The sequence below is a fragment of the Podarcis gaigeae genome (genome assembly GCF_964106915.1).
Source record: "Podarcis gaigeae genome assembly, chromosome: 17".
In the NCBI taxonomy this organism is placed as follows: domain Eukaryota; kingdom Metazoa; phylum Chordata; class Lepidosauria; order Squamata; family Lacertidae; genus Podarcis; species Podarcis gaigeae.
The window spans coordinates 37,952,886-37,974,459 of record NC_139694.1 but is presented as its reverse complement, the minus strand read 5'-3'; the positions used below and the strand labels follow the sequence as shown (position 1 = coordinate 37,974,459).

Sequence of the window (21,574 nt, the reverse complement as noted above, 5' to 3'; positions counted from 1 at the left end):
ACGGCGGTGGCATCTGGTTCTCATCAGAGGCCTCGGGCGGGTTGAGTTTCCGCGGTTTCTGGGCGCTGGCGGTGCCAGGCAGCGGCAGCATTGCAGGCCGGCCGGCCGCGGCCCCGCTTCGCCTCCCCTCCCTTGGATCCCGGCCCGGGACGGGACGAGCCCTTCCCCGTTTCTTCTGAGCCGGGACACTAACTCAGCCCCCGCCCTCGAGCCTGCGCGCTCTGCAGCTCATCCGGAGCGAGCGAATCCTAGACGGAAGGACCCGGCAGAGGAGGAGGTACAAGACCGGACCGGACCCGGGATACAGTTCGAGAGAGAAGTGGGGGGGGGGTGCAATGGTTCTAGAGCCCGTGCTTCCATCCTGCCCGTCCCCTGGACCCACCCACGCCCCTGTCTCCCCTCTCCCTCCTTGACCCATCCCACCGCCCAGGTCTCTCCATCATCCTCCCGCCACCCAAGGGGGCGTCCATCATCTCTCATCTCCTGGCTCCCGTTGCCATGACAACGTGCCTTGGCTGGTACAGTAGCGGCGGCAACAGCGGCAGCCAAAACAAGGGTGCGGGGAGAGATCGGGGGTCTGGAGCGGGGAAAGGGCACGGGGAGCTGGAGAGGGGGTCTGGGGGCGAGAAGATGGCTAGGACTGGCAGAGCTGTTCTTCGGGGTGTCATTGGGGGGCGAGCTCATTTCCAGGCGAGCAACTGGTGTTTCCCCCGCCCTCCGCTTTTTTTAGGCAGGGGTGGGGGGAGGACAGGAGCATTAGTCCGGTTTCTCCACTAGGAGGCGCCTTACACACAGCAACGTTGCCTAAGGCCGGGAAGGGGTGTAATTGGGAATTTATAAACCTGGGGGGTCAGCCCCTTTGCCCTCCACCCAGCAGATTTTCGCTTCTTTTCACGAGGTTCCACCCCCAAAAATAAATATGAAAGGCGGCTCGAGGATTCTAGCAGCGGAGAGATGGAGGATTTATTATCCTAGCATCTTCCTTTCCTCGCAAAAGAGCCCTCCTCTTAACTCTTGGCATCTTCTCCAGGGGGGGCGCGCGCGTGAAACTGTCCCTTGCAAGGAGGAGAGCGAAAGCAGAGGAGCGCGAGAGGGAGCTGCGCACGTGCGCTCCTTGCACCGATTGCCTGGGGAGTGTTCACTTTTGCAGCCAATTTCTGCCTCGTGGGCTTGGCAAGCGTTTCCTTCCTTCTCCAGGTTGGGCACTTATTTACCAAAAAAAAAACCCAACCCAAGCGGCACCTCCGCGCGTGCAAGAGCGGGAGCCAGGCGCTTGCCGAACGCCCCTGCTTCTCGCACTGGCCGCCGCCGCTCCCGGGTCTGGATGAATGAGTGCCCGGGCGCTACCATTCCAGGGGCCGGGGGTGCGCGTGCATGGCGACTCCTTGGCGGGGAGGAGAGAGACGGTTCTCCCGCCGCCTTTAGAGGGACGGGGGCTCGAGCAAAGGAAAACCGGGGCAGAGAGGTTTCGGGGACCGGGCAAGGCAGGGGTTGGGGAGGGGGCGCGTGGAGCGCCGCTTTCCCCAAGCCCCATCCCTTCTCTCCCCCCCCCATGCCTTTAATGGTTCTGGCCGCGTTTAAAGGGCTCCGACCGGCTGGGGCGGGAGCAGACGCTGAGCAAGAGCGGCGGCTGGAGACGGAGGCGAGGGAGGCAGCAGGCGGGGAGCGAACGGCGGGCAGGTACAGCCGGGATCCGCGCAAAGTGCCGAGGGGTTGGGGGACCCGGAGGTGCGGAAGGGAGGGGGCATCACCCCACACATGGCCGCCCCACTCCCCCTCCATCGCAGCGCCGGGCTGCATCGCTTTCGAGCAACAAGGAGCGCAAAGAAAAGGGTGGTATGGTCCTGCGGGGGGGATGGCGCGGGATCCCCCCCCCTTCACGGGGGTCTTTGCTAGACAGGGCGGGGGAGCCCCTGCCTGGTTCCGTGCCAGCAGCAGACGCCCCATCTGTTGCCCCCACCCCTCTTTTGTGGTGGCGCTTCTTGCACTGCTCGCCCCCTCCGCCGGCTCTTTTCAGCCTCCCGTTCAGGGAGGTTCCTCGCTGATTTTTCCTCTCTGGTTTGCGAAGGGGGCTTCCTAGCAAGTGGGGGGCGGCCGTCACAGGAAGGAAGCGGGGCCGGGAGAAGGGGGGAGGCGAAACGAACAGGTAAGGGAATCGGGGCGAGAATGCCAAGTCAGAGAAGGCTGGCCGTTTCGAGGTGGCACCAGCTGGGTGTGGGTCTGGGTGGAAGAGATCAACTCTTTCCTTCTTCCCCGCCACACAATGATTTGGTTCCTTACCCTGGAAGAGCCCGATCCGGAGTGGAGGAGCCTGGCTAACGCCCATCACACTCCAGCTGGGCTTGACTTGCGTGTGTGTGTGTGTGTGTCTGTGTGTGTGTGTGTGTGTGTGTGTGTGTTGGGGGGGTCGCTTAGTAGGTAACATAGACATCACCTCGCTGGCCCCTGATCTGGCGATTCTATGCGATTTGCCGGATGGACTTGTTTGCATCTGGTTCTTTGCTTTTGTTAAAACGAAAAACAAAACCCCCCTCCCTTCTCATCATGCCTGGAACCCCCCAAAAACTAGTCATTTGTACTGGAGGAATTTCCAAGCATCTTATCTTAGTGGGGCTGGTGAGGATGCCATAATTCCTCCTGCTGTACCTTTATGATGGCTGTTTGGAGTTCAAGGGAGTGGGTTTTGTGAGGAGGGGTCTCCAAGCTCTGGGAATTGGGTCAACTTGATTGATGGTGGTGTGTTCTGGAATGGAAGAGAGGAAGGAGCTCTAGGCTCTCATGTACCTTTAATTGAATGCATTGCTTTTTTCGAAAAAGGAGAAGGGGAAAAAAAGGATTTCCTTATTTTGTTAATCCCCACAAAAGATCTGTGAGTGAAATCCAATTGTTCCCATTTTGCAGAGTGGGAAAACTGAGATTAGGCTTACCCCTAGAGGACCTATGGCTGTGATGTTGTTTTGAACCCTGGTTTCCGAGGCCCAGTGTTGTATTTGATGGACAACTCTGAAATGCGTGTGTAACAGGTTGGTCTCTCTCTCTATTGGCAGGAAGATTGGTTGATCCCAGACTGTTCCTCCTACTTGTGCTTCCTTCCCTGGTTGCGGGCGTAATAATGTATTGGGTCTTAGAATGGTTATGGTTGCTGTTCCACCCAGTGCTTCTTCCAGGCCTCTTTCTGGGAGGGGTCTGCTTATAATTCATGCTTGTTAAGGAGGGAAAAGTAGACAAAAAGGCATTGGGGAGGGGGAGAAGCTTGGTATGTGGGATGGGAGATCTCTCTCTCCTTCCTGTGAGGTGGAAGATTGAGAGGCTGAGCATTTGGGTTGGAGGGAGAGGAGGAGGAATGAAATAGATTGTTGGAGGAGCTATATCAATGAAGAGCGAGCCCAGCGGTCTGTGGTTTGCTTGGGTTGCAGAAGGTTGCGTTGAATGAAAGGGGGGTGTGTATGCACATTGGTTAGGATATTTGGAACGACAGGCTGAGAGGCTGGTGGGTACTGATGTTATAAGGTGGTCTGCTGTGGGGCCATCATCGTGGGTGGGGCTGATTCAGTGCCTTAGTGTGGTGGGAAGGGACAAGGTGGCAGCGGGAAGCCACTGGAATGTGTGTATCGGCAGCAGGAGAGTGTGTGTAAAGATGTGATTGTATATTACACTTATTTATTGCAGTATAGGGTTTGCATGTTTGTTCCAGTTCAGCTGAAGAATGGGGGGCAAGGTTGCTGGATGACCCTTAATTTGGGGGGGGGGGGTCCCTTCCCACCACACTCAATGAAAACCACAGAAACATAGTTTCTCCATGACCACATACAGCTTTATACACATCCCTATTTTTAAGTATGCTCAGTGGTCTAAGTAGATGACACTGGGCTAGGCGGACTGATGATCTAATTGGCCTCCCTCCCTCTGTAAGCTAAGGTGGGGGCGCTTGCAGGCTTTGTATGTGTGTGTGAGCGTGTACAACCGTTCTGTGATCTGTGGATCTGTGGACAAGAAGTCCAAAATAGCATGGGAAGTTGGGTAGGGATATTGGGAGGTGTTACTGTGTAATAGGTGTAGATTCGAAGCTGTGTGTCTGCATTATCTCCAGCTACTCTGTTCTCTAGATTAGACTCTATGATAAATTCTGCAAGTCTCTGTCAACAAAGAGTCTTGTAGTTCCTTTAAGACTAACAAATTTGTCTTAAAAGTGTTGGTCTTTCAGGTGCCACAAGATAATGGTTTTGGCTGCAGAAGACTAGCACTGCTATCCCTGTGGGGAAGTACCATCACAGGGTATTAGGCTCAAAACAAGGCTATAACATTAAAGTGTAGAGTAGCTCTTTATTTTGCTCCATTTTTAAAACATTATTTTCTTAGGAGAAACTGTGTTTATACCACACCTTAGAATAGTGCTTGGTAGGGCCTCTGGGAAGCAGGTAAAATTGCTTCATCAGCCAGCCTTTGCCCACGGCTACCAGTTTGCCCATTCCTGCTTGAATGCATACTTTAGCCACCAGTTCATACTTGCAGGCAAAACATATCCAGCTCCTTCAAGTATTCCTCATAAGGCTTGGCTTCTAGACCCTTGATCATCCTAGTTGCCCTTTTCTGCACATGTTCCAGAGTGTGCAGATGGCTCCTTGATGATGGAGCCATCATCTATGAACCAACTCATAAGGCCCCATTTGAATATGAGGTGAACTGGCAAGAACTTCCCATGGAAGCATTGCACATGCCCAGTAGTCAATTTAATTGGGGCCCTGAGCCATTGCACATCTTCTGTGAACATTCTAGGGATCTGTAGTTGAGGCAGGTTTTGCAGTGGCATGCAGTGGCTGAGGGCCCTATGTAAATGAGACTCCCATGAACATGCAGTGCAGCATGGGCAAGTTCTTTTTGCCTGCCCACATCATTTTTCAGTGGGGCCTCACAGTATTTGTTTGGAGGTGGCACTGTGATGATGTACATAGCAAGGATCAGGGGCTGCAGGCGCCATTGAGAGCCAGTGTCCCAGTCCAAGGAGGTATAAGACACCTATGCAAAACACTCACCAAGGGGAGCTGGGATGATGGTGCAGCTGTGCCCAAAGCAAGCTAAGCTCTCAAACCCTAAGAATCAGTCCAGGTTCAAAGTATCATTGAAAGGCAAGGTCAAGGTACAGTCCACGGTCAATAGCAAAGGGAATACAAGCAAGGCTGGGCACCTAGGTGCAGATTCATGGAGTTAGAGCTGTTTTCTTTCCAGTAACTGGAAGGTTCAAATGGGAGACCTGAAATATTCTGGCCTCCTAGACCACACCCTAACCACAGCTGCTGGTGATGAACATAAGATGATAGTGCAGGATCTGGCCAATGGCCTAACTAGTCCAGCACTCTTTTCTCAGAATGGCCACTCGGATGCTGGTTGGAAGGCTGCGAGCAGGACCCGTGCAAAAGTGTTCCCTCTTCCTGTGGTTTTCAGCAACTGGGATTCAGAAGCTTCACTTCTTCTCACCTGAAAACCTTTCCTCTTTAGCAATGCAGTCTGTGGACACGTGCTGTGCTATCAGTCTTCAGCCTGAACCTTTTGGTGCTGGCGTTCTGGAGACCTGAAGAGTATTTTATTCAATGGTCCTTCCCTTGGAGGATCCCTCAGGGCTAGATCCAGATCTGCGGCGTGTTGGGTTTGTCTTCTGAGGTCTGTGTGTTTGGTACCAGGCCACGGCTAGGCATAATGGAATCCTTTTCAGCCTGAGGGCCAAATTCCCTCATGCGCAGCTTTCCTGGGGCCACATGCCAATGGTGGGCCAAGACAGAAGTGAAAGTGAAGAGGTAAGATGTGACCACCATACAGCTGCCATGCAAAAGCCAGAGGTTTCCACACACACACAAACTCGATGTCTCCCTCCACCCTGGCAGGCGAGAGGCATTGCCTCCCTTCAAAGACACATTGTCGTTAGGCAAAGCGCTTGACAATGGTGTAGAGCAGGCCAGGGGTTGTGTGGCCCATGGGAGGCTTAGAGGGCCACATTTGGCCCCTGGGCCTGAGTCTGCAGCTCCTGCTGTAGATATTGGGATATTTGTGTAGAGAGAATCCTTGGGAATGAGAAGGGAGCCACCTCTGGTTAGTGCCATCTTTGTTTGTTTTGTGTGACAGGTGGCATTGCTGCCTTCAGCTTTTCTTCATTGTTGCAGGTGTGTGTGTGTGTGTCTGCTTGTGCAAGTGATGCATGATGCTGTGTTTGCTTCTCAATTCTGTGGGTGCTGTTTCATGCTGTGCATGGCGGGTGCTAATGAGAAGCTGCAAGGGTGTTGGAAGGAAGAAAACGAGTTCCTTGGCGGCTGTGACTCTTTACTTGGGGGGGTGGCGGGTGGGAAGTGTGGATCTCTAGCCAGATCTCTAGCCAAGAGGTGCTGTTATGTGTTTGCAGCCCCTTTTGGGAGGGGCTCCAGGGAGATTTTCAGATTGGCATTAGTAATTGTAAACCTAATTCCAGAAGACTCCCTTTATTAGCAACCCTCCAAATAAGTGCTGCGCGACCTGGCTGCCCAGTCCTTCCTGCTTGCCTCCTGGGAGGAGAATTCCATTCAGTGATGGGGGGATCTTTGCCCCTCCAGATGTTGCTGGACTGTAGCTCCCATCCACCAGCAGGGCCAGGGAGGATGGGAGTGGCATTGTACAGCGAGATCTGGAGGACCACACAAGTTCCTCATTCCTGATGTGTAGGATGGCAGCTGATTATACACACGAAAACACATAAACATGTCATTTCTGCTCTGCTGCTGGAGGCTTTGCCTTTTCACTGCACAATGTTGGGCTGGTGCTTAACCACCGTTTCCTCTTCTCTTCCCTCCCCCCACTTGCAGGCTGAATGAGCTGCCTGTGTCTGGCCCTGCCTGACCCCAGGCAACTCCCTGGTGATCATGTGGCGGCTGCTGCTTATGGCCACCACTACAGCTGTGGTCCTCCTTTCCTCGCCGCCACCTGTCCTGGGCGTTCTGTCCCCACGCACCGCCTTCACAGTCTCAGACCTCTCCCTCACACACCTGGCTGTCCACCATGACACGGGCGAGGTCTACCTTGGGGCCATCAACCGCATCCTCAAGCTCTCGGCCAACCTGACCCAGCTGCGGGCTCACACCACGGGCCCGGTGCCTGACGACCCCCGCTGCTACCCTCCGCCCGGCGTGCGACTCTGCGCTCATCGCCTGGCCCCCGCCGACAACGTCAACAAGCTACTGCTGATCGACTACGCTGGCAGCCGCTTGGTGGCCTGTGGCAGCGTCTGGCAAGGGGTGTGTCAGCTCTTGCGGTTGGATGATTTGGCCAAGCTGGGGGAGCCGCACCAGCGCAAGGAGCATTATCTTTCCGGCGGGCGCGAGCCAGACGCCATGGTTGGTGTGATTGTGGAGCAGCCAAGGGAGCCCAGCCAGTTTTTTGTAGGCACATCCATTGGGGGGCGCTCAGAGTATTTCCCCACTCTCTCCAGCCGCCGCCTGACCCCCGACGCCAGCAGTCCCGAGATGTTCAGCCTGGTCTATCAGGATGAGTTTGTCTCCTCCCAGATCAAAGTACCTTCGGACACTCTCTCGCTCTACCCGGCCTTTGATATCTACTACGTTTCTGCATTTGTCTCCGGTGGCTTTGTGTATTTCCTCACCCTGCAGCTGGACACAGCTCAGACCCCGCTGGAGCCGGCGGGAGGCCCAGGTGGTCCGGGCGTGACTGGCGGGGAGCGGTTCTTCTCCTCCAAGATCGTGCGCTTGTGTGCCAATGACACAGAGTTCTACTCTTACGTGGAGTTCCCGCTGGGCTGCTCCAAGGATGGCGTGGAGTACCGCCTTGTGCAGGCGGCGCAGCTGGCCAAGGCAGGCCGCGAACTGGCCCGGTCGCTAGGCATCGCGGAAGGGCAGGATGTGCTCTACGCCGCCTTTTCGCAAGGCCAGAAGAACCGCGCTGCCCCGCCCCGCGAGAGCCTCCTCTGCCTCTTCACGCTGGATGAGGTCAACCAGCGCATCCAGGAGCGCATCCAGTCCTGCTACCGAGGGGAAGGCCGGCTCTCCCTCCCTTGGCTTCTCAACAAAGAGCTGCCCTGCATCAACACGGTACGATGCTGCGCGATTTGGACTCTCCTGCCACCCCAGTTCCTACTTGCTAGTTTCTGTGTCTCTCCCCCCTCCCAAGAATAGGACATCCCCCAAAATGTTGGTGCTTGAGAGATGTTTGGGCCCTTTCTGCCATTCTCTCAACCTCCTTGGTCCCATTTTGCCCCAGAATTTACATATAACAGCCCAGGAAGTCTTGTTTTGGGTCTTGTGAACAAAACCTGTTACATTTCCTCTGAAAATTGAGGCACAAACACACTGTAGGACAGGGGTGAGGAGCCTGTGGCCGCCTGATGTCATTGAACTACAGTTCCCATCATCTCTGACTGCTGGCTGGGGCTGATGGAGCCCAACATCCTCTGGATGGCCACAGATTCCCCATCTCTGCTCTAGAATATAGGAGTTGCTGGGGAATAGAGTGCCATTGTGTACCCAGCTCTAGCTCTGTCGTGCAGGGAAAGGGCACCCAATCCCGTTTGATGTTGACTCTCGCCTCCTTCTCTCCCTGTCTCCAGCCCATGCAGATCAATGGGAACTTCTGTGGGCTGGTGCTGAACCAGCCCCTAGGGGGGCTGCAGGTCATTGAAGGGCTCCCGCTGCTGGAGGAGAAGGCTGAGGGGATGGCCAGCGTTGCTGCCTACACCTACCGTGGCCACTCGGTTGTCTTCATTGGAACGCGGGCGGGCAACCTCAAGAAGGTGAGATGTTCTCCTTCGGTGTATGGAAAAGGAGTGGGGAGGGAGAATGTGGGAGGGCGGAAGTGGTTGTCTCCACACGAGTGTGGCTGGATTCCCTGGTTCAGTCCCCAGCATTTCCAGGCAGGGCTGGCAAGGAGCCTGTCTGCAATCGTGAAGAGATTCCTCTCAGTGTAGACAACTCTGATTCAGGCAGCTTCCTATGAGGCATTATGGTCTTAATCTGAGCTGGGTCTGTGTATATGAAATACAATTCCTCAGAAGCCTCCCCTAATCGGGACCATCCACTCTGGCACAGCTACTGTATTTTCTAGAAGGGATTTATGTTACTAGTGGGGGTATGCTATCATTTTACCTTCACCAGGAAAAATAAAAATGCATTCTCCAACACGGTTTATGTGGTCAGGCCTTCTCCTTCTTTCCAGAACAGAAGGGCGCATCTTGTGTAATCTCATCCAGAACTCCTAAGTGTCACTGTTAGAATTTTAAACAAAAGTCAGTGACAGGCTGTAGAATGTGAGTGATGCATTGGTTGAGACTATATTTTTTTGTGCATTGTGGCCACATATTTTGAATACCTCTGTCTATGTGCCGAGTGCCCTGTTCTCATCACTGCAATCTCCCTAGCTGGGCTCCACACACCTGGGCTGGCAAGGGTGGAAGCAGCTTCCAGGAAATCTTAGGCACCCGCGTGCATTTCTTATTTTTAATTAATTTCACACTTCTGGTATCACATATTCCACTTGCTGTGCTGAGAGTTGGGCAAGAAAGTGCCAAGAGAATAAAATTAGTTTATGCTAGGAGCTGCATGCTCAGGAATTGGGCCGTGCCCCACGGGATGCCAGGCAACTGTCCCACACCTCTCGCAATTACACTTTGAGGTGGGGAGGGGGCTGCAGTGTGGAAACATATCTGGCAACAGTGGTGGACAGACTTCTGTTTCATTGGATTTCTTACTCCTCCTCCTCTCCGTGTCTCAGAGCAGGATACAACAATATAAAAATACAATATTAAAACCAGTTAGAACAATTTTCAATCAGAAGAACCGGGTGGGTCCTTCTATTTCAAGTGTCAAAGGTCCAGGTAAATTGCTGGTTACTGTCTCCCCCCAAAAAACAACAGCCCATAAGCCTTGACATTTTAGATCTAGCAAAATATTCTAGAGGGGCATCTGAACTGGTATGCAGTGCCCTTTCTCTTTATGGAAAACCTCTTCTCTCATTGCCTGCTGTGCAGTGGGGGTGGGAGAGAAGCCGTTGTTACTGGCAGCCCCCACCCTTTGCCATTAGTTGCCACTTTGCAGAGGCTTGTGCCCAACAGACCTGGCGCATTAAATATTAACCGGGCGGCGCATGAGCTGGCGCACCCCTCCTCCATCTAGCTGGGCGGCGGCGGGGGGGGGGTGTGTGTTTCCAAGTCTGAGAGAGGAGCAGAGCCAGATGGAGATTGTAATTGTGCACTGCAAAAGAGCTGGAGGGGTCAGGGGAGTGTCCAGGCATTGGGGTCACAGAGGCTGAAGCTCAGGTAATGTTGCCTGGTGGGGCAGATGCGCCAGGGTTAATCCTCCCCACTTTTTCCGCATGTTCCAACCTGATTTGGTTGCCTTTTGCTGCAAGTGTGTGCGTGGTTGGTGGGAAGGAGATGTTGCTGGCAGATGGGAGGCATGCGACCTAAAGCCATAAATTATCCTCAGTTAGGTTCAGGGTTCCCTTTGTCACCAGGATGTGGCCCCATAATTTACTTAAGGTAACATCTTCCATCTCTGGAGCATGTGAAGCCACAATGTGTTTCCTAGCTTGTACAGAATGCTTTCCCCTCATCATCTCTCTGCATCCCCTGCATCTGTCGGTCTGTCTCTTTATTTTATGTTATTTTTTTCTCCCTTCCTCCCTAAACAGTGCCTTGGTTGTATGTCGGCTTTGGTTTCAGTCTCGCTTTCTTGCTGTGTCTCAGTCCTCACTGGACAATTGGGCTCCTATCTTTCTCACTCTCTGGGTTACCCACCATTTTAAATTGGCCCAGGGTGGGCCTTTTCGAGGTGCAATGTGGGTGCTTTAGCCTCCTGACTTCTCTGATTCTGGAGAAAACCCAACCCCAGCTGCTCACTCCAGCTTTCTCTCTGTCCTGTGCTGCCTCCCACCCCCCACCAGCTGTGGGGTCAGTTTTGAAGTGGAAGGGTCCTTGGGAGCGTACGGGGCGTCTGGTCTTTGGGGCTGGTGGCCTGGAATTGAGTTACAGCTTGTTGTGGTGGGGGAAGACGGAGAAGAGAAATGCTGTTTAAACTCTTGAACCCCTGGCAGGGGGCATGAAGGGAGGTCATGACCCCCTTCTGTCCCTCATGCAAACGGTGGCGATTCAATTAGGATGGCAGGAGGCAGGGAGGTAGCCCCTCCGTCTGCCTCCCATTCCCAGATCCCCCTCTGCCGCCTTCAGTACACTAATTGCCTTGTTGCTGTGCAGCCTGGAGCCTCACCCAGGGGTGACCTGCCTGTTCCCCCAGTCAAGTCTGAAAAGGACCATTATCCCGTTCCTTGGGGAAGGGAGGAGGACTCCTATCTGAGTCTCCAGCTCCACAACTGCACTGACCCCCAGGGGCCTGGTTGGTTTGTGGGGGAGGCTCAATGGGGCTTTGTTGGCCAGGATGAAAGCTCCTTTGAGCAATCTCCTGGGGGCAAGTGTGTGTGTGTGAGAGAGAGAGGGGGGGGGAATCTTCCCCATTGTAGGTATTTTCTTCAGATGTGGAAAAGAAAGCATCCTTCCGTTCTGCCCCTGGGTTCCACCTTAAGCCCATGAGGCTACCACGTCACTCCAGGGCAGGGGGTAGCCAGTGTGGTGCCCCTTTGGTTGTTGCGGACTCCATCTCCCATCAGCCCCTGCCAGCATAGCCACTAGTGAGAGATGATGGGAGTTGTAGTCAAGCAACATCTGGAGGCTTCCTCCACTCTAGAAAATAGTTCCACTCCTGTCCTAGGGGCAACTTGACTCTTTCCCAGACCACACGCAATGGGCATATCTAATGGAGTTGTGGTTGTCTAGTGTGGTGGCAAATCTTGACTATTATGAACCTATGAGGGGGGATTCACTTCCTTCTGTTGCCTCTCCGCTGCCCACCCTTCTCTCCCCTCCCAAACTTGCCAGATGCCTATGAGGTGATTTTGTAGAGTTTGCATAGGTTCCTAGGACTGTACTCAGTGCTGGATTTACATATAAGCTAAACAAGCTATAGCTTAGGGCCCCACTCTCTTTGGGGGCCCCAAATAATTGAAAGAAGAAAAAAAGCCTGGATGTAGATTTCCAAAATATAAGATAAAAAACAAATAAAATAAAGCCTACATACAGCAACAGTGTTTTGTGTTGTGTATGCTCCTATAATGTAAGTCATGGGCTCCACCTGCTATGTAAAGGGCCCCACTACCTTCAGTAGCTTAAGGCCTCATAAACCTAAATCTGGCCCTGACTATAGTCTTCCCTTTTTTACTTCATACTTTTTAAGAGAGCTTCGAATAAAGACAATCTATGTTTCCTTCCCTTCTGTTTCTGTGTCTGTTTTGGAAACACAGATGCCTATGACCCAGTTGTCCTTATTTATTGGGAATGTGGTATTTTATACCTGTTCTTGGCAATTTATTGGTGTGTGTTTTTTTCACATTGTAAATAAGCAGCGGAGTCTCTCAAGTTTCACCCCCCAACCCCAGGTCTCTAGGAGCCGTGTTTACACTTCTCTGTGTTTATACATGTGTGCTGCTGCACAGAGGGACACACACAGAGCTGCCGAACCTCTTCCATCCCTCTCCCATTACTCTCTCTCCAGATTATAAATGTTGCTGAATGCGATTAAGGCTGCAATCCTTTGGGGATATCGTGGGTCTGACTTCTGAGTAAACTTCATTAGGGTTGCTCTGTACATTCTCCTCATTATAGAATAGCAGCAAACAGATCTATTTCATGATTGAACTTTTATTGGGTTTTAGAAGGAGGAAATGGTTCTGCTCAGTTTATTCACACACCGCTTTGGAAGCCAGTGCAGGCCAGGCTATTTATCGAGGTTATTTTTAGACTGCTTTTCAGTCCTGTCAGATTCCCAAAGTACAGATACAATAAAATATGTTAACAATTCAAAATAACATTACCAGGAGGGAGGGAGAGAGTGGAAAGAAGCAGCCCTGCATGGGATTTACTGGTCAGGGGAAGGGCCACTATCCAAGCCGGGAACATCTTTCAAGACCCAGGTAGGTAGGAAAACAATCATGGTAGGTGGGGTAGGGGAAAAGCACCTGGAGTCAACTTCTATCCCCAGAGTTCTTCAGCCATGGGTCCCCAGGTGTTGTTGGGCTACAACTCACAACATCCCTGGCCAGTTTAGCCAACAGTCGGGGTGATGAGAGTTGTAGCCCATCAACATCTGGGGACCCAAGGCTGAAGAGCAGTGCTCTGCCCTGTTCCTCCGACCTCTTCTCTTTCCGCTGGGCCTTCTTGATGCTGTCTTTGAATTCTAACAACACTTCACGGGAAATCCAGGTCATAGGTGAATCAATTATATCTAATGTTTTGCACAGTGTTTCAAAGTTATCGTCGTTTTAAGATCAGTTTGGAAACCATTAATATTGGGCTGGCTTGACCATGGAGCTGCTGGGCAGTTAAGTGGCTCAAGCCATAAAAAGCCACATCCCATTATCAATTTCAGAAGTGTTCTGAAACTCTTCAGGAAGAAGCATTCATCCTGATGGTCGTGGAACCAATTCTGGCTGTTGCAGAATAACCAAATTTTTTTTCTTTAAAAGAAAGGGGTATTTTGCCTGTACGTCATTCAGTGCAGGTGTGGTGAACCTGTGGCCTGCCAGATATTGTTGGACTCCCGACTCCCCAGTGGTCCGGGATGGTGGGAGATGTCATCTGACAAAATATAGAGGGTCACAGGTTCGCCAACCTGTCCCAAAAGTTCAGAATGCTATTTTTTAAAGTCATACCACTAAATACTGTATGTACTGCAAAGTAACATCTCTTTCCTTTTACCCATTCAAAAATGCAAATATCAAATAGTTGAGTAACTGTCAAAATCATTGACTTTTGGTGTGTGTTTTTTTAGTAAAGTGGATTTTAAGAAAACATTGTGGAAACTCTTTGGGACCACTGCAGGGTTGAAGAGAGGGACAACATACTCTGTCTGCAAAGTGACATTAGGCTCTAGGCCACATTCAAGCTCTGGGGCCATTTTGGAAAGTGCCTTGCAAGTTCCATCTGGGCTCTGAGAGTATTTCCTGGGTAATTTGCCAAATGCATACTGTACAACTTCCCCTGCGATATGCAGCTAGTAGCTGGAAGTGAAATATTTTTGCACAAAGTGGTCCAAACCAGTGCTAATGGGGGGTTCTGTGCACAGTGGCTAATACAGAAGATTAAATGGGTCTGTGCCTTGGTCAGAGGAAGCTTGTGAGGAAGGGGTTATTAGATTTCTGAAAATTCTCAGGTGTTATGACTCACTTCCAGAAATTTCACTAAGTTCTGCTGTATGACTTTTGAATTTACCAGTAACCATATTAGTAATTCAGATTTTTTTATTGACTTTATTATTTGAAGTACCAAAATAAAACCAAGATAGTAGTCTCTATTTTAGCTTGCAAAAGCAACAATGTCCCTTGGAAAAACAGCCTAAGACAAAGAAACGGGAACATTAATCACAAACTCCCTTTTGCATGGAAGAAATTTTGATTAACTTCTGCAATTCTCCTCTTGTGTCCAAATCTTATGCCTATTTTTAATTTGCAAAGCCAAGCAGAATGACAAAATTGCAAAGAGCAAGCATTCATAGAGCAAAATTACTAGTTCAGTAGCAGCACAGCAGTGGTTGATCCTCTGCCCCATCGGAAGCCCTAACAGCTAGCTCTGGTTGGGGCAGCAGGTGGGGGCTGCTTTTAAAAAAGAATGTATTTCCTTTTTCATTTGCTGAATCAGTTCCAAGCTCACACAGCTGAATGGCTGTATGTGAGATCTGGCCCATCAGAGGATGCATGGGGGTTTGGATCCCGCAGATCCAAAAGCACTGGCGCCCTGCTCCATTTTGTGGTTTTCTATGGATGGAGAACTGCTGTTGACGGGTGGGCCTCCATAGCAGTAGAGACCTACAGATTCCAGTGGATGGTCGTTTTCACTTCATCAGGATTAGGATTGCACTATCAATTTTGCTAACAAATAGAAAATGTGTAAAAAAATTAAAATAGTTGAATTCCTTCACGCAACACATCTCCTTCCCCAGTTGTTGTTGTTGTTGTTGTTTAGTCGTTTAGTCGTGTCCGACTCTTCGTGACCCCATGGACCAGAGAACGCCAGGCACCTCTGTCCTCCACTGCCTCCCGCAGTTTGTTCAAACTCATGCTGGTAACCTCGAAAACACTATCCAACCATCTCGTCCTCTGTCGCCCCCTTCTCCTTGTGCCCTCCATCTTTCCCAACATCAGGGTCTTCTCCAGGGAGTCTTCTCTTCTCATGAGGTGGCCAAAGTATTGGAGCCTCAGCTTCACAATCTGTCCTTCCAGTGAGCACTCAGGGCTGATTTCCTTCAGAATGGAGAGGTTTGATCTTCTTGCAGTCCATGGGACTCTCAAGAGTCTCCTCCAGCACCATAATTCAAAAGCATCAATTCTTCGGCGATCAGCCTTCCCCAGTACCAAGTCCAATTGCCATTGCTGCTACCACCAAACCACCCACATTGCTTCTGTGGGCAAACAGTAGTCACTAGTAAGTCTCAGGGGACTAGGTTTGGCCTTGCATCCTTTGCACTGACCCTCTTCAGCGTGACTGCCATGCCTGTAGAAGATTCAAATACATGTGCTTAAATATATGTGCTGCAATATCGTCTTGAAGGTATCCAGCAGTGGATGCACCTTTGGATCTCTTTGCTTTGCCCCTCCCAAATTGCAAACTTAAAAGTAAGCCACCTCCCTTTAAATAGGCAGAGCTGTTAATCTTTGGAGACTCCCAAATGTATAATTCGGTGTGGGGTCTTGTACATACCACAGATTATTGAGAATTTCAGCAGCTATGTAATCCAGACTCTTCAAAAAACATTCTTGTGGTGCCTGATTGCTTTTTCAGTACAAAATTTCTCATAAACTTTATACTTCAGGGCATGTAGCCAACTAGGCGCATTCATTCATTCATTCATTCATTATTTATTTATTTATTTATTTATTTATCTATCCATCCATCCATCCATCCATCCATCCATCCATCCATTCCCTCATTCGTTCCCTCCAGTTTTTGCCATTCCAAGCAGCTTGCAAGCTAGGTGCTTTACTGAGTCCAAGGTTGCCTGACACGTGTTGCTAGTGGATCTCCTTTGGCATCAGTGAGGCACACTTTGTGCAGGTATACTACACTGGGAGGAGTGTTTGCAAAGATGAAAGCAAATACCATTTTCATTTGACAAATGGAGAACTGTGGATTAGGGTAACAATTAGCTCTGGGGTTTTTTGTTTGTTTTTAAACCACTCTTCAAGTGATGAAGGGTGTGCACCCTTCAGGGGGGTGTGTGTGTGTGTGTGTGTACACAGACTGAACCTTTGCTGTGATTTTTAATGCATGCAGCCTTCATAACTTGCACAGGAAAATGAATGTCTGTGGTATATGTGCACCAGCACCAGTATACAGCACCCGAAATATGCAGCCGTCTTGGAGATGGTGGTTTATCCAGCCAGTGTATGACTGAAATTTTAACCCAGATGCAGTGCTCTTTTCAGCAGGCTCCATAGTTTGGAATAAACATTTGACCACCAGGTTTAGGAGATAAACCTGCAAAAGGCTTTTGTCTTCGGGGGGGGGGGGGGGGGCTTCTGAATTTCCTGTACCATAATATTATGCTGCTAATTCCTTCAATCTCATGGTTCACACTTCCTCCAAGGAAACAATATCCCACTGCTGACACCACATACAAAATGTTTCCTTATCAGCTCTGTAACTCCCCGTAGCACAAAATACTCCACTATATTTGTCTGTTGCCCTTATAACAGATAAAAACGCGAAGTTGAGAGCATGACTTGCTACAGTGCCACCCAGCAAATCAGAAGAGTGCCAAGCTGCAATCTGAACCCAGCTTCAGGCTTTACCCTACCACACCTTTTCGTTTGCCAACAAAGCCCAGTTTTTCCAAACTCCCTCAAATATTGGATTGTGACCCGAGGAAGCTTGTGGAGGTGAGAAGAGAAGAATACCCTTTACACTTGGCATATAAACAAAGCTGCTCATGCGCTTGCACTCCTCAGGTCCGTGTGGACAACCCCAAGGAGGCCCATCTCTACGAGTCTGTTCCTGTGATGCCTGGGGAGCCGCTGCTGCGTGACATGGTCCTGAGTCCGGACCAGCGCCATCTCTACTTGCTCAGCCAGAGACAGGTCAGCCTCAGGGAGAGGGATGGAGTGGCTTCTGTCACACTGCAGCTGAGAGGACAGGCCCCTGAGGGGGCCACATTCTCTTGTGGGCAAACTTCCAGGGGCCACGTGACAGTGGTGGGTGGGGCCAGAGGCAAAAGTGGGTGAGGTCAGGGGGAAAAGTGGGGTGGGGCAACAGGCCTGACTTTTGCATTTGTAAAGGTAAAGGGCCCCTGACCATTAGGTCCAGTCCTGACCGACTCTGGGGTTGCGGCGCTCATTTTGCTTTATTGGCCGAGGGAGCCGGCGTACAGCTTCCGGGTCATGTGGCCAGCATGACTAAGCCGCTTCTGACAAACCAGAGCAGCACACGGAAATGCCGTTTACCTTCCCGCCGGAGCAGTACCTATTTATCTATTTGCACTTTGAGGTGCTTTTGAACTGGTAAGTTGGCAGGAGCAGGGACCGAGCAACGGGAGCTCGAACCACCGACCTTCTGATTGGCAAGCCCAAGAGGCTCAGTGGTTTAACCCACAGAGCCACCCGCGTCCCTCGTATTCATACTACATTCGTACTACATTTCAAATCACAGGCAAGGAAGAGGTATTGTCAGTGTTCAATAACAGAGCAGAGGCCCTCAAGGAAGGCATGGAGGGGTGGTGGGTGGGTGGGTGGGTGGGTGGGGAGAGAGAACGAGAGCTGTAGAGCTGCATAGCTGCATTTGGGCCCTGGTTCTGAAGTTCTCCACCCCTGATCTAACTGGTACTGTTTTTTTTTTAATTGAGCCAGGCCTTATGCTGGAACATGAGGCAATGAGTGCAAGAAGGCTTGTGAATAATTATTTTCCATCAGAGTCATTTCTGAGCAATTACAGCCACCAGCACCCAACACTTCTGGGGTTAGAGAAATGGGTCTTCCCACTTATAAAAGGCACACATCCCAGACACATTTTTTTTGCACTCAGTGCTAAGAGCAGGGCAATTTGACTCTGCATATATTTCACTGTGTTTAAAACATGCCTATTAAGAGGAACTAGTTAGTATTTTATCCTTCTAAGAGGGGAGGGGAAATCTCTAGTGCATTATTAGGGACAACAGGTGGAAAAGGGTTTTTTGGGGTTTGTGTGGTTCTTGGCAAAACTTTTCTCCGGAGAGAAAAGATCCCTAAAACTGCAAAGAGGCAAAACCTGCTTTTTTGTGGAGGAGGGAGCTGTGAAATTTGACATTTGGAATGGAATCACAATGCTGCCTGTGAAACAGGATCAGATGCTGAGGTTATGAGTATGATTTCTGCGGAAGAGGCTTGTAGGAGTTGGGGTTAGGGCTACTGGGAGGATGGGTGCTCTTTATCTCTTTATCAGAGTATTGTGCAGTTTAACAGCAGGCAGAAATTCAACAGGTGCCTTCCCCAGTACCAGAAACCTGCACCTGCTGGATTTTGACTTTGTTGTGGATCTGCTCAAGGCACAGAAGCTTTGCTGGGGGCAGCGGTGGAGAGGAATAGCAACCCTGATACCTAGTGATTCTGATGAGGAGAAGGAAGGCCTTGTCTAATTATTTAGCCCTTCCCCTCAGGTGGTCCGGCTCCCCGTGGAAAACTGTGAACAGTACTCGTCTTGTGCTGAGTGCCTGGGCTCCAGAGACCCACACTGCGGCTGGTGCGTCCTGCACAACAGGTGAGAGAATTTCCTAACACGCACTGCCCGCCCCCCGGAAGAAGCCTTGTACAGGCTGGCAGGCGAAGAATCCATGATCCGACACCAGCACCCCCTTCCCTCAAAAATGCTGCTTTATTTTCCCACCCGATGTTGGGGGATCAAGTAGGGAGGTGGCAGCCCAGTGTGAGACCCCCCTCTCTCCTCCCTCCTGCTGTGGCCTCCCTCTCTCCTCCTCCCCCTTATCTAGCCTCTGCAGGAGCCTTAATCCTATTAAATCTGCCAGCACTGAGCTGACTAGGAGGAAGAGTTAGAGGGGGTTTTGGGGAGGGGGAGAGGGGGAAGCAGAAGAAGATAGCAGCGGTTGTCCCTCCAAGAGAGTGGGAGGTGGTGGGTTTTATTTCCTGCTCTCCTCCACTCCCACAACCCGTCACTCGATGTCATATTGAGCAAGGCAGCAGGGGGGAGATCATGGGGTGTCTTCTGAGCCCCCACCCCCATTGAAAGCAAGCTTGAGTTTCATCCTCCCTCCCTGCAGCAACAATGCCTCCTGTCTCCCCTGCGTTTTATATCCCCCCACCCTGCAGGAGGCAGAGCGGAGGCAGAGCGGGTTCGGGGGCAGGAGATGGGGCAGAGGGCAACCCCACCCTGCCAGCCACGGCTGTGTCTCTGCTAGCAGATGTTTCCCTCCTGCCTTTACCCTCCCTCTTCCCTCCCAATTCCCTATCACTGCCTCAGCACCTGGCACAGCAACTTGCACCTCCTAGCTTAATATAGAATTATGTGATAATACTTGGAGGGGGGTGAAGAAAGAGTGAGAACGGAGGTGACACCCCCCCCCCCCCAGACGCGGTAGTATTGGGTTTGGGGAGTGGAGAGGGAGAGAGAGAAAGAGAAATAAGAAGTAGTGGGAGCTGCTGATTCTCTTAGGACTGCTCCTCCACTCCTGAGCCAATTCTTTCCCCCCACTTGCAATCCTCTGCTCTCTGAATCAGCCACGGAGGGAGTTAGGAGAGGGCAGGAAATTCCTCTTTCCACACTACCCAGCGTGGTCTCTCTCTTCCTTGACTGGCAGTGTGAGGTTTGCTGGCTTGCTCGCTTCACTCCCTCCTGCCAACCCTTGTTGGGGAATGGGCAGCATTTCATTCTAGCCTCGCTGAGCCCCTTGGAGAGGAAGGGCGGGATATAAATCTAAGAAACAAACAAACAAACCCTTCCTCAATGCAGGCATCTTCATCCCCAGCTCCCCAAACTCCTTTGGTTCCTTCCAGCACTGACAAGCCCCCAGGGCCTGGAGCGGAAGCAGTCGCTTCCTCGCCACCCCCCACTCCCCGTATGCGTGTGCACACCTAACACACCTGAACTGCTGAGCCTTCTCTGGCTTCTCTTTCCACCCCCATCTCCCTTGCCAACTTTCCCCCTGCCAAAAGCTCCTTCCATGTGTGCTGCTTTCAGTTGCCAGATCAGAAGACAGTCTGCTCCACTGAGTGCTTTGATAAGAAGTTCTGTTCCTCTAGTAGAGGGTCCCTGCGAGCTCCTCCCCCCACACCCACCCCAGTCCCATTGGTGGCAGCAGTGGCCGAAGGCTGTGGAGAGGGGCAGAATGCAAGGCAGTGAATGCATCCTTTGCTTCCCCCTCCTGCCCAAGCTGCCTTGTTTCTGTTGCTGCTCAGGTGTTGCAGAGAGAGCGAGTGTCCCCGCGCCACAGAGCCTCACCGTTTCACAGCATCTCTGACTCAATGTGTGCGGCTGCTTGTGGAGCCCAACAACATCTCGGTGACAGAGCCCAGCATTGTGGTGAGTCCTGTGTACACCCCTTGCGCCCGCCTGGATTTTTGGCTTTCCGCTCTCCTGTGTTTCTTTGGCAGGGAACCTCTTCTGTGTTTGCAGGTGGTGAAGCGGGAAAGTATTGATCCCGCTCCTCTTTCTGAGGAGGGGTCCTTTCCTTAGCCTTGTGTTCTCTGGATAATATATGCCACAGTGACACAGTCCTGAGCTACATCCCGTTTTGATTGCCATAACCTGCTCTATGTGAGACTCTCTTTGAAAAGTTCTAAGAAACTCCCAGCTGGCCCAAAAAGCTCCAGCTAGATTGTTGACCAGAGCTGGTTAGAGGGAGCAGACCCTTCCCTTGTTCTACAACAGCTCCAGTGCCTACCAGTCTGTTTCCGGGCACAATTCAAAGTGCTGGCTAGGATCTGTAAAGCACTTCACAGTTTAGGCCCAAGATATCCAAAATGGCCAATGTAAATACTAGGCTCAATTTCCTAGCCTGGAGTTGTACTCGCGACACCCTTTGAAGACATTCATCAGACAGTCTGCTGGCAATTGTTTTCTTTTATGACTCGCCAACTACATTGACTATGGAATTATTTGCAAACTGCACCAGTAAACTAGCTTAATTGGCTGAGCCCCACAACTGGTGTGTGGCTTAATTACCAGTTTCTTTCACCACCATTCCAAGCTCTGGTTCCAGCTGTTCAGGCTTGTACCAGAGACACACTGTGCTTTATGCCAATTGGGGCCAAGGCCGTGTGGCTGCTGGGACTGCAGAATATGGTATTGGCCATACAATCCAGATTCATAAGGATCTTAGCTTTATTTTAATTTGTTTAAGAAAGCATGTTTCTAGCCCTTATGGTTGTCAAGATATGCTTGAAAGGGAGTGACGTGACACCTGGTGGCATCTCAGAAGCCAGGTGAGTCACTGAATAAGGTCAGAGGGCAGGCCTTCAGTGCCCTGCATAGCTTCTTGCTTTGTGCCACCCAACCCAGCTCATAGAAACAAAACTAATT

At 51.1% G+C, this 21,574-nt stretch overlaps 1 protein-coding gene across 3 annotated transcripts in view; it reads left to right on the top strand.

Annotated features, from left to right (window-relative positions):
- PLXNA3 (plexin A3) overlaps window positions 1-21,574 on the top strand; it is a 70,574-nt gene continuing 49,000 nt past the window's right edge. For 2 of the 3 annotated variants that reach the window (XM_083718229.1, XM_083718227.1), the window contains exons 1-6: window positions 1,577-1,680; window positions 6,828-8,066; window positions 8,582-8,764; window positions 17,020-17,148; window positions 18,699-18,799; window positions 20,452-20,575. In XM_083718229.1, coding sequence (XP_083574355.1) covers window positions 6,885-8,066; window positions 8,582-8,764; window positions 17,020-17,148; window positions 18,699-18,799; window positions 20,452-20,575 — 1,719 coding nt within the window. In that variant the 5' untranslated portion in view covers window positions 1,577-1,680; window positions 6,828-6,884. Of the gene's footprint in view, window positions 278-1,576; window positions 1,681-6,827; window positions 8,067-8,581; window positions 8,765-17,019; window positions 17,149-18,698; window positions 18,800-20,451; window positions 20,576-21,574 lie in introns of those variants that run through there. The other variant, XM_083718228.1, reaches the window with a different exon arrangement.